The sequence below is a fragment of the Gossypium hirsutum genome, chromosome A13, assembly GCF_007990345.1.
Source record: "Gossypium hirsutum isolate 1008001.06 chromosome A13, Gossypium_hirsutum_v2.1, whole genome shotgun sequence".
NCBI lineage: Eukaryota > Viridiplantae > Streptophyta > Magnoliopsida > Malvales > Malvaceae > Gossypium > Gossypium hirsutum.
Window position 1 is genome coordinate 91,891,163 of NC_053436.1, and position 10,666 is coordinate 91,901,828.

A 10,666-nucleotide genomic window follows, 5' to 3' on the forward strand; every position below is an offset into this window, starting at 1 on the left:
TGTTCCAAATTTTTAATCATCGAATTTTTAATTTAATTAGTTTGATTATCTATCTAATAATAATTAAATAAATAATTTAAATTTTTCTTAAAATATTAAAATATTTATAAATCGATTCAATCCATAATTTTTTATCTAGATTTTTTATTTTTCGTTGATTTTAAATAATTTCCGCAAAGATTAATTCAATCCTTTCAACCGAACCATTATGCTGATAGATTCTCGGTTAAATCCGTTGGACCGACTGGTCCGGTCCCATTAGACAACAGTGCCATACTGCCATTAATAGCAAGTTGAATCAGATCAAACGACAGCGCATCCGTTTCCAACTTTAAAACGACAGGGTTTAATTAGTAGTAGTATGTGCTTTCACAGTACTCCTTCCTAAATTTAATGGATCAGGGCTGCTCATTGCTCAAAGCCAAAAAATAAAAAATAAAAATATGGAAGAGTCTCAAGAGATTCTGCTAAAATCTTTAAGCAGTTTCGGCATTTCGATCCCGGAGAATGTTTCGTCGTTTAGCGAATTAACTCCGACGACGTTGATTTCCCTCTGCTGCCAATCACTTAACATCCTCGGAAACAACGATGACGACGATGAAAACCACTTCTCCTTCCCCATTTCAGTTGAAGATTCTGTCTCCGTCGCCGACAAGTTCAAGATCTGTTCCGACGTCTCACTAGCTTTTAAGAATCTGGGTTATCTCGGTGACATGAACTATTACAAGGTAGTCTTTTTTCCTTACCTTTTTTAATCATTATATGAAATATGGAGCTGAATTTTGAATGGGGTTGGTTTAATTATATTGATTTTAAGGTAATTTTATAATATTTTGGAGTTTATAGTGATAAGAAGTTAATTTTATGGATGAAATGATTTGTTAAGCTGAATTATGCCCTGAAAAGAAAGGATACTTTCTGTGGAAAAATCTGTTTGGTTCTTTTTTCTTATTGAAGGAAAATTTAGGGACAGATGAATCTGGATATTGGTTAAATGCAGATTTGTAGCTGTATTTCATGCACTATAAAATAAACAAAATTTTTACAATTTTTAAAAAGCTATCATGAATAAAACTTTGATTCTGGTTATCGTTATTCTTATTGTTATGAAATTATGCTTAGAACAGATTATATGTATTGCTTACGGCAGTTCTTGTATCCATCAGAAGAGGAGTTACATAAGTTGGTAAGGTTTTTGGTGGAGAAGCTTTCTAGTTCATCTGAAGCTGTAAAATTTTCTGGGGAAAGGGATGTTGGGCCGAGACTGAAATTCAAGGAGGATAACTTCGGGAAAGTTTCGGAATCTGTTATGAAGAATGCAGATAATGAAGAGGTTGATCAGAATCTTCAAAAGGTTGAAGCTATCTTGAAAGATCTTAGAGTAGATGAACTATCGGAATCATCCCAGTTCAAGGCTGGGGATGCAACTGTTGTCTGTGACCCTCTTAGGGTGCATGATATACTGCAGGATGAGCTATTTAGTGAGTCTACTGCTGAATTTGTGGATTCAAGTGGTGCATCTGGACATGAGGGTACTGCACATCAGAAAGATGAACATGTTTCAACTTGTCCCAAAGAGACAAACTCCAAGGTGCATTATTTGACTACATTAAATTTTAAGTAAATATTAGCCTACAATTAGGACCTGCATTTTTCTAATTTGTAACTAGAATATTATACTATGATAGTGTCTTAGGAAAAATTAAATGGCTTAAATTTAGATACGGGACTGATGACTAGATATGTAAAGGAGGCATATATGCTCAAGCTATTCAGGTTCAGCCCGAAAAATGTTGATTTCAGTTGTCATTGTCAAATCAAGCTGAAGCTTTATAAGCTTGATTTGAGTTGATTAGCTTGTGTGCCTAAATAAGGTTATTTTAATACTTAGTTTAAATTTAAGCATGAGAACCAAGTTCATTGCTTTTCCTGGTAAATGAGCTTAATTGGGCAAACTCAAGTAGTTCGCTTTTAATCTCAAAGCAAGCTCGAGCTTTAGAAGTAAAACTCTATTCAACTCCAAATGAGCTTCAAGCCTTGAATTTGGGTTCAAGCTCAAGCTTCTTAACAGGATTCAGAACAATAAGTTGTTCATTTTCTGTGTATGAAGTGTACCTGATCTCCATTCTTTTACCAGATACAATATGAAGAGGGAGACTTGCTATGTCAAGAAAAAGCACTAAAGGACGAATTAAGAGCAAACACTTTGCAAATGCAGCATCTTGAGGAAGAGTTTGAATCTTGGAAGGCAGCAGCAGATATGGCATTTGATGAAAATCATCCTATGGAGTTTTTCCTGGAGCAACTTAATAAACGGATTGATGCCAAAAAGCATAATATTCTGGAATTGGAGTTACAGTGGTATAAAACATTGTTCACAAGTTGTTGCTAAGAAAAGATTCTTGATATTCAATCGAAAGATGAGAGCATCAGCGTTGACTTTAACTTGGCATCTTTTTTTCCTCCCTCTGCAGGGATGCTGTCCAAAAACCTATTGAAGAAAAAAAAAGAAGTCTTGAGGAACATCTATATGCAAACAATCCGGTGGCTCAAGAGAAACTCCAAAAGTTAAGAGAAATCGAGCTAGAAATGCAATTGACCTCATCTGAAATTAGAAAAAGGTAGGCTATTGGAACCAAAGCTTAGCTGTAAGGTCATTTCCTGCAGTTGAGTCTACCTATGTTCCTCAGATCCAGTTATGAGTGTCAGACGCATACATATGACAGGATGGCACTAATACCCTGGTTTGAGTAACATATCTTTTGCAGCAAAAACCTTACAAGAGAATGATCTAGCTTCTACCCGAATATTTATACACCCGGCCTTGACTTAATTCTTTGTATCTTGGTAATTTTATAGGGAGGAGGAACACTTGAAACTTGCCGCAGACCTCAAGAAGCAGCCCGAGGTGGCATCTCGGAGATCCTATATTGAGCAGATAAAAGAGATTACAAAAAACAGTAGCAAACTCGATTCTGACATAGAACGAATCTTAAGAGATACTAGGACACTCCAATTAGAAAGCAATTCCATTCAGGAGAGCCTTCATCGCACCTATGCTGTCATAGATGAAATTGTCTTCAGGTATGAGCTGACTGCTACTGCAACTCTCATAATACCCTCCTTTTCCAGCATTGTAGCCTTAATTTAGGCAACATGTTAAATGAAAGTGAAACTAGATAATGCCTTTTTCCTTAGAAAGAACTGTGTATATGCAGGGAAGCAAAGAAAAACACAGACCGGGGACAAGCTTATAGACTGCTCACAAGCATCCATGATAGCTTTGAGCAAATCTCTGAGAAAATTCTCACGACCGACAGAATTCGAAGAGAAATAGCTGATCTTGAAAAGAAACTAGCCGCCGTGTCTTCCCGAAGCTTAAATGAAGACAAGCTACAAGTTGACGTTGACGCCATTATGAAGGAAAATGAGTATCTGGAGCAGCAAATCCAATACGATTGAACGCATCACAGGAATCCGATGTTTTGACTTGGGTGTTTGTTCTTTACTTAGTTATGTGAACTTTGAAGTTAGAAAAAGCCTGTATTTTTATAATGTTTGGAAAGCAATAATTACAAACAGTGACCCCTCATTGTTCCCGTTCTGTATTCTTTAGTTTCTACCAAATTCCAGATATATTTATCAAACAATTCAAATCATGTTTGGTTATAACTTTTATATGACAGTTGAGAAGGTAAAGCGGGTGGGGATAAATGGCTGAACCGATCGTCCCGTTGAAAGTTGCTCGTTTCATTTTTTCTTTTATGAAGGGTTAAGAACAATATTTCGTTGCAAGTGCAATTCAATAATTATTGATATCTAAATTACTGGTATATTTAACCAAATTAACGAGATTACACTAGAGATAGGCGTTCATTTGCACCATCATTCGAAGTTTAATAAAAATCTAGCAAAGACACTTAAATTATATAAAAATATAAGCTTATTATAACTACAATTTTCATAAGAAATGAATCACAATCTCGTAAATTTTAGAGTCCAGAGCCCCCGCCGTACGAAAATTTAGAAATGCGTAGAGAAGGGTGCGGCGAGTCAGTTTTCTACCAAAAATCTGACGGCCGACGATTCAGCCCAACTTGGAATATTTTTTGAATATACCAATTTTATAACACTACTTTTTCTTATAATTCTAGTCAGGGCTTTCTTTTAACTTTTATAAGATCGTCTTATAACATGCATTGAATTTACATTTGAAAGTGTTGATATAAATATAAAACAAACTGGGTGGTTTATGAATATTTTCTTTCTAGAGTAGAAAGTGTTGGGACAAAACAGAATAGACGTTTTATCTACATCACTTATGAACTCTTCCCATATCTAAGGTACCAAAATCAGATCTGTCTGCTGAATTTCTCATCAACCCACTAATAAATATTCCTTGCATTTCCCCCCTTTTTTTCTCAAATTTAATAATCAAGTGTTAAAATAAACAACCAAGCAAATGATCGTAATAAAGCCTAATCAAACAGTTTTAACTTTAATCTCAAATTCATGTTCGTGATTCAAAGTGAAAACTTAATGGAGCTAGAACTCAAGCCGACTCGGCTGTATTACACCGCATGCATACAACAACATGATCAAGCTCGGGGGGGGGGCATACTAGGTAGCTTTTGAAAGAAATTAAACAGAAATAGAACCTTCTCATATACCAATTACAGCTTTGTATCATCATGTTACCTCCCTATTCCATTCAAAATTTAATATACAGGTGAGACATTATCAAAAAAAAAAAAAAGAGGAAAAATTGGCAAAATCCCACCTAATCTAGTTGACCTCTTCAATTCCTATAGAGTTTTCTTATGAGAATAATAAGCGTTCCAATTGAACAACAAACAAAAGGTTTGCTACCCAGAACAACACTACTATCAGAAATGGAGGGGGGAAAAGGGCAAAACAAGTCAGCAACAAACATATTTTCCCCTCCAGACATTACTCTAATATGTCTGAGACGCCTTTAATATATACATTCAAAGAGTAAGCCAGAGTTTCGGTGTTTTACCTTCCAAAAATGTTCCTCAAATGGATTTTTAGAGATTGCTGTCCTCTTAAGATTTTTAAGAGTTCAGTAATTAGTTTTCCAATTTACCTGTGCGAGTTGAGGCTGCTGATAAGTGCCAGATGGTGGACCTACGGATCCGACAGCTGCAGCTGTGGATTGAGATTGTTGTAATAGGGTGTTAACATTGGAAGGAGCAGCCATTGTTTGTGGCAGTGACTGATAAAGTCCGGCAAAGGCACCATGACCAGCCTGTGCAGGAGAGAAAGGAAGCTGTGGACCATGAAGGGGAAGGTTGTATAAAGAATTAACCTGCAAGTTGGATAAATCTTGCCCTGGTGCAGGCATCCAGAGAGCTGAACCTTCATTCTGCCAAAAATAAAATCCAGAGCATTGTCTTAAAATTAACTTATACGTGCTAGTAAAAGTGCTACAAAAATATAATAATATACTATATGTATATGCATATAAGCTAAAAAAGAAACCCCACAAACTACAACGCATACAATCCATCATGGTAAAACACATTAGATAGTGAAAGGGACAGCAAAACTAACCAGTGGTCCAGTTGTGTATATTTGATTTTCCTTAAACTGCAATGCTGCAATATCCTCATTGCTGCTAGAGCTCCCAGAAGTCACTGATGGAAGAGGTAAATTGAAACCAATAGGCGGAGAAGTCAATGGACCATAACCAGATGGAATTGCAAGGTGAGCAGGGTTTCCTGCATTTGTTCCAGGCTTGAACTGTGGGAGAGGGAATTTGACCCCAGGTGGAGTTGCTCCGGGTGCCATGTATACATTGCCAGTTGAAGGTTGCTGAGGAAGCCCAGTGGGGTTTAAAAATTGATGCATTGGATGCATATAAAAGGGTGAAAGATAGTGAGGATATGGAAAGTAATTAGGTGGAAATGGCTGCCGGAAAAGATGGACTGCTTGTGGGGCTGCAGCAACAGAACTCTGAATAGGTGGAGTTGAACTGCCAGATGGAGCTGGAGGATTACCACTCTACAGATTCGACAACTAAAGAGTAAGGAGCATGTAATTATAACATAATATAAACATACTGTCATTTGATTTCACTATGACAAAGAAAAAAAGATTATTTTAAGTTTCTGAAGTTCATGGGAGCGTATGATAGCTGATACTTTTTCTCATCATATTCCACACTAAAAGTGCCAATTAAATCTTGTTTTAGAAGCATACTATAGCAATCTGAGGAGATGCAAGGGAGTGCTACAACCAATCAAATGAAAAAATGACTATCATAAGTAAGTAGCAAAACTTACAATGAAGTTTGTAAGATGAGAAACATCATGGGGTCGAGCCTCAGGTCCATCAAACTGTGGAACATTAGTCATGGATGCTGGCACGAAGCCAAGTCCATAGCTTGGCACATTTGGAATGGTGCTCTGATTATTATCTAGATGTAGATGCATTTCATGATTGGACTGATCAACTTTCAAGTTGGTATCAGATGAAACATTGCCATCTGATTCAGTCACTTTCTCCAACTCACAAGGAGCTTGTTGTTGATCAGCATTGCCCCCTTCACCAGCTGGTAATATACCTTGGCTACTGCAGAAATCATACAGACTAAATAAGATCTAAAAGATAGAAACAAATTAGACAAACTACGAATACTGTTTAAAGATCCCAATACTCTAGCATCGCGCGTGTGTGTGTGTGTGTGTGTGTCAACAGCAAATTAAGTGCATTTATACTACAGATATTCATCCAACATGATTTTCCACGGTAATCCACCAGAAGATGCAACAGAACTATTTTCTTCTTGATGCAAAAGAGTTGAATGGCAAAACATCAGGTCACCATTATCAGCCACTCCATGGCTTATGTAATTGCTTTAATCAACTAAAGAAGAAATTAGAACTCAGAAACTACCAATGCCTCAAAACTAATTTTTGAGATGAATAAAAGGATTTTTATAACATTCTGGCAGAGGGAAAATAAAACATCAAACCAGTATTGATGCAATCTAAGCACTAGAATCATTACATTGCCTAAAGCACAAGGCATAGAAAAGAACTTGCATATGGCTGAATATGTATTTGTCTTTCTACGTCTGTGTATGCACAAAACCTAAAATGATAAACTCTGAAGTGCGATCCAGTTTATCTTATAAAGCATGCAAATTTTTATGTTTCTTTTCTTGGTTAACAGGTTTAACCTTAGGCCTGGTTTTTATTCATTGTAAATAAGAAATTAAAGAGAACTCCAATCGTGAGGGATTTTGCATCTAGCGCCTTACAAAAGAGTGTGCTCTTGGTCAAGTGTGCCTTGGTTGAAAAACAGCCTAAGGCACTTTTGTTGTCTGTCACTAAGGCGCAGCAACTGGCTGCATGCCTTAATAACGCTGCATTGAACAAAATAAAAGTTCTAATAAATGTAGAAACTAAAGTCCACCAACCTAGAAGATGGCTCTCCAACAGTTTCATCAACAACCAGAGAAGTTTCAACAGGCCTAGCAGAGTTAATCTCCAAATCAGTGACATTATTATGCTTTGATACTTGTCCAAAACTAGCATCAAAGCTTCCAAAAGTTAAGCCATTTTTTAACGCTTCAGAAACTTGGAAGTGAGTAGGAAAAATAACATGTTGACCATTGCGAACATTTGAATCAGCAAGCAATTGAGGATTGGCTTTATCAGTGACAGCTGCAACCTCAGATGTGACTACTGTTTCAAAAACAAGAACCAAGTTTATCACCGATAGAAAGAGAGAAAGAGAACACCAAAAAGTGCACAAGGCAATTTTTATATCAATATTTAGGCAAAAGCAGTGAGCACAATAAAACAATAAATCAATGAATTAGCAACATTAACGCCTAATAAGAACTTATTGCCGTTCATTTAAAAAAAGAAAAGCAATTCGAATAAAGGCAGTTCAAAGAGCAACAATGATGGCAAGACCTAGAAACAACTTGCAATAAAAGGAAAACTGCAAAGATTTGTGCAGAATTTTCAAACAGGATCTTTATGGCAGGGAAATGGAACAGCAAAGCCAGAGAATCAAACACCATACCTACCCACTACCAAAGAGAAAAGGAGTAAATACAGAGGCCTCCCATGAATGTATTTAAAAAAAAATGCAATATTGTACATTATAAGGAGATAAGAAAGACCATAAAAACTAAATAAAGATAATATGAACTACCATAGACCACTATATTTTATGGTATCATGGAACAAACAGAAGAGGTGATACCTTGCTCTACAGGCATGGACTGCTTAACCTGTTCAGCAACCTCGGATTTGCTGGGCTCCTCTCCATGCATTGAGATTGAAACTTCAGACACCATTTTCTCAGTCTTAGATATGTCCATATCCCAAGGAATGTGTTTGTTTCCTTGAATTCGGTTTAATTCAGCAGCTTCTTGTTGGAGTCCAAGTTCACTTTGTATTGTATCCACAGCAACAGAATCCCGTGACACTATTGGTGAGGTGGCAGAAGTTGATGTGGTATTCAAATTTGATGCAGACTTCTCTTGACCTTTGATCAGAGAGCTAAAGGACTGAGCAAGAATTGGGGCAGGAGGTTCTCCGACAGCTGTTTGTGCTGAAATAGTTTTTGGCTTGTTTACAGGTAAGCTGTTTTTAGTTTCACTAATAATACCGTCGATGGATGATTGGGTTCCACATCCATGACTGGAGCTCCCATTTGGTAAACTTGTACTACTACCATTGGATATAGCAGTTGATGTTCTGTAAAAGAACCAAAAAAAAGGTAAGATATAAATGTACTCTCTAGAATTAAAAATTAACAGGTACATAGAAGTCTTGTTTAGATACAACAAAATTATGCCAATATGCATATTTACTTTGTCATTTGCAGTGCTGCATTATTTTTCACTTTCTGAGATGCTGGCGAAGGCATAGAACCTCTATCCGCGGTACGATTAACCCCATTCTCCCTTCTAGCAAATGCATTCTTTCCACCTCCAGCATCTTAAGAGAACAAGACTAATTACATTAGCAACTTACAAATAAAAAATGTCAGGTCCATACAGTGATGCATAAACACAAGGGGAGAAGGAATACCTTTGCCAGATAATGTATAATAGTTCCCTCGACTGCCACGGCCTCCTCGTCCTTGTGTACCAGCTGTCTGCATAAAAGAATAATTCAATTATAATTCAGAATTCACCAAGCTAAGTAAAGCAAAATTGAACCCCAAAAAATACAACCATCTAAATGGCATTCTAGCAAGTAGTACTCTTGAAACATTACAACAGTTTGGCATTTTTTATTTCTTATTTTTCAGTAAGGAAACAAGAAAAAGACCTAAGTCGTGTAAAACCAACAGAAATAATGGTAAACGAAATTCTAACTACAAGGTAAAAGCACAGAAGACCAAAATAAAGAAATGCCTTATTTTCACCCATTGAAAAGAAAAGAACACTTGCCTCCTTTTTCTTATCGCGTTTCCGTTTCACATCATGGAATGTATCTGCCAACAAAAACAACAGGACGGAAATAAGATCAAAACTGTGAATTATAGAATATTGATATGTTAGTTTGAATAAGATTATCAAATTATTAAGATAGTATAATTATAAAATTAATTATTAAAACCTCTAATCAACTAAGGAAAAAAATTGAATAAAAAGGCAGATTCTGTAGCTGATAAATCAAAATAAAAGACGCATGTTTTTTTTTTTGGTAATAAGAGGCAATGTTAATAAATACATTGAATTTCTTTAATCTAACCCCATTTCCCAGAACCAAACAACATCCTTCCTCAATGAAACAAACCCAAGACACCATTTTCCATTTGCAAAATCACAAAAAAAAATGCCAATCCCACCTCTCAAAATCTCAACTCTCTTCACCGTTCCAACCGAAAAACACGAAATCAACAACTCGAAAAAAAATGCGCAATTCATTTTCCATTAGCAAAAACATAGGAAAGCATGAAAATGCGACCTCCCAAAAATCCCAACTTTCTTGAGCTTTTCAAAACAAAAATCCACACATAAACAACAGATCATGAACCCAGCAAACAAATAGGAACCAAGAAACCCTAAAAGGGGCATCGAAAAACACTAAGAGAAGAGATAAAAAAGTCCAGAAAAAAAAAAGAACATTTTAAATATTAATGACTTTACCCATATAAAGAAGCTTTTGGGCAGTTTCATTGGGATCCATAGAACACTCTTTGAGGATTGCATAGATTTCTTCATCACTGTGTTGTTTCCCTGTGATCTCCCTTATGCTTAGGATCGTTTTCTTTGCATTGTCAGGGATCGAAACCCTTGACCCTTCAGCGCCACCTCCACCGCCTCCGCCGTCACCTTTGCTGCTCATGGTAGCAAAGAAAGAAAAATAGAAGGAGAAGAAAAAAGGGAAGGAAGAAGCAAAGAAACAATGAGAGAATTGAATGTCTCATGTATTTATATTTATATTTATTATTTATAATAACTAGGGCATTTATACAAGAAGAAAACTATTATGTATTTTTCTTTTCCCTTTTCTTCTTTTTACAATTGATAATGGATGTCCTTTTATTGCAACAAGTTGGGTTTAAATATATTACCATCTTTTTAAACTAGTATGTATTTTTAATAGTATATTTACTATTTTAAGCATAATATTTAGAATTATTCATAAATAAAATAATAATACACACTCAA

At 36.1% G+C, this 10,666-nt stretch overlaps 2 protein-coding genes across 6 annotated transcripts; one reads left to right on the plus strand and one right to left on the minus strand.

The window, feature by feature from the left end:
* The first annotated feature begins 317 nt into the window (after window positions 1–317).
* On the plus strand, window positions 318–3,659 carry LOC107893512 (coiled-coil domain-containing protein 22). Of its 2 annotated transcripts, none has more exons than XM_016818528.2 (6): window positions 318–728; window positions 1,151–1,591; window positions 2,138–2,361; window positions 2,475–2,621; window positions 2,860–3,084; window positions 3,219–3,659. In XM_016818528.2, exons 1-6 carry the CDS (start codon window positions 444–446, stop codon window positions 3,460–3,462), a joined length of 1,566 nt encoding a protein of 521 aa, XP_016674017.2. In that variant the 5' UTR covers window positions 318–443; the 3' UTR covers window positions 3,463–3,659. The 2 variants fall into 2 exon arrangements, with proteins under 2 accessions (XP_016674017.2, XP_016674018.2); XM_016818529.2 differs by having other exon boundaries at window positions 382–728; window positions 3,199–3,659.
* Window positions 3,660–4,641: 982 nt separating this feature from the next.
* LOC107893511 (GBF-interacting protein 1-like) lies at window positions 4,642–10,446 on the minus strand. Of its 4 annotated transcripts, none has more exons than XM_041085249.1 (9): window positions 10,142–10,446; window positions 9,440–9,483; window positions 9,075–9,141; window positions 8,855–8,981; window positions 8,242–8,738; window positions 7,445–7,709; window positions 6,306–6,591; window positions 5,575–6,024; window positions 4,642–5,386 (listed from the first exon to the last, which is right to left on the minus strand). In XM_041085249.1, the coding sequence occupies exons 1-9, from the start codon at window positions 10,338–10,340 to the stop codon at window positions 5,084–5,086; spliced, it is 2,238 nt and encodes a 745-aa protein (XP_040941183.1). In that variant the 5' UTR covers window positions 10,341–10,446; the 3' UTR covers window positions 4,642–5,083. The 4 variants fall into 4 exon arrangements, with proteins under 4 accessions (XP_040941183.1, XP_016674016.1, XP_016674015.1 ...); XM_016818527.2 differs by having other exon boundaries at window positions 6,306–6,594; window positions 10,142–10,444; XM_016818526.2 differs by having other exon boundaries at window positions 7,445–7,712; window positions 10,142–10,444.
* Between the last annotated feature and the right edge of the window lie 220 nt (window positions 10,447–10,666).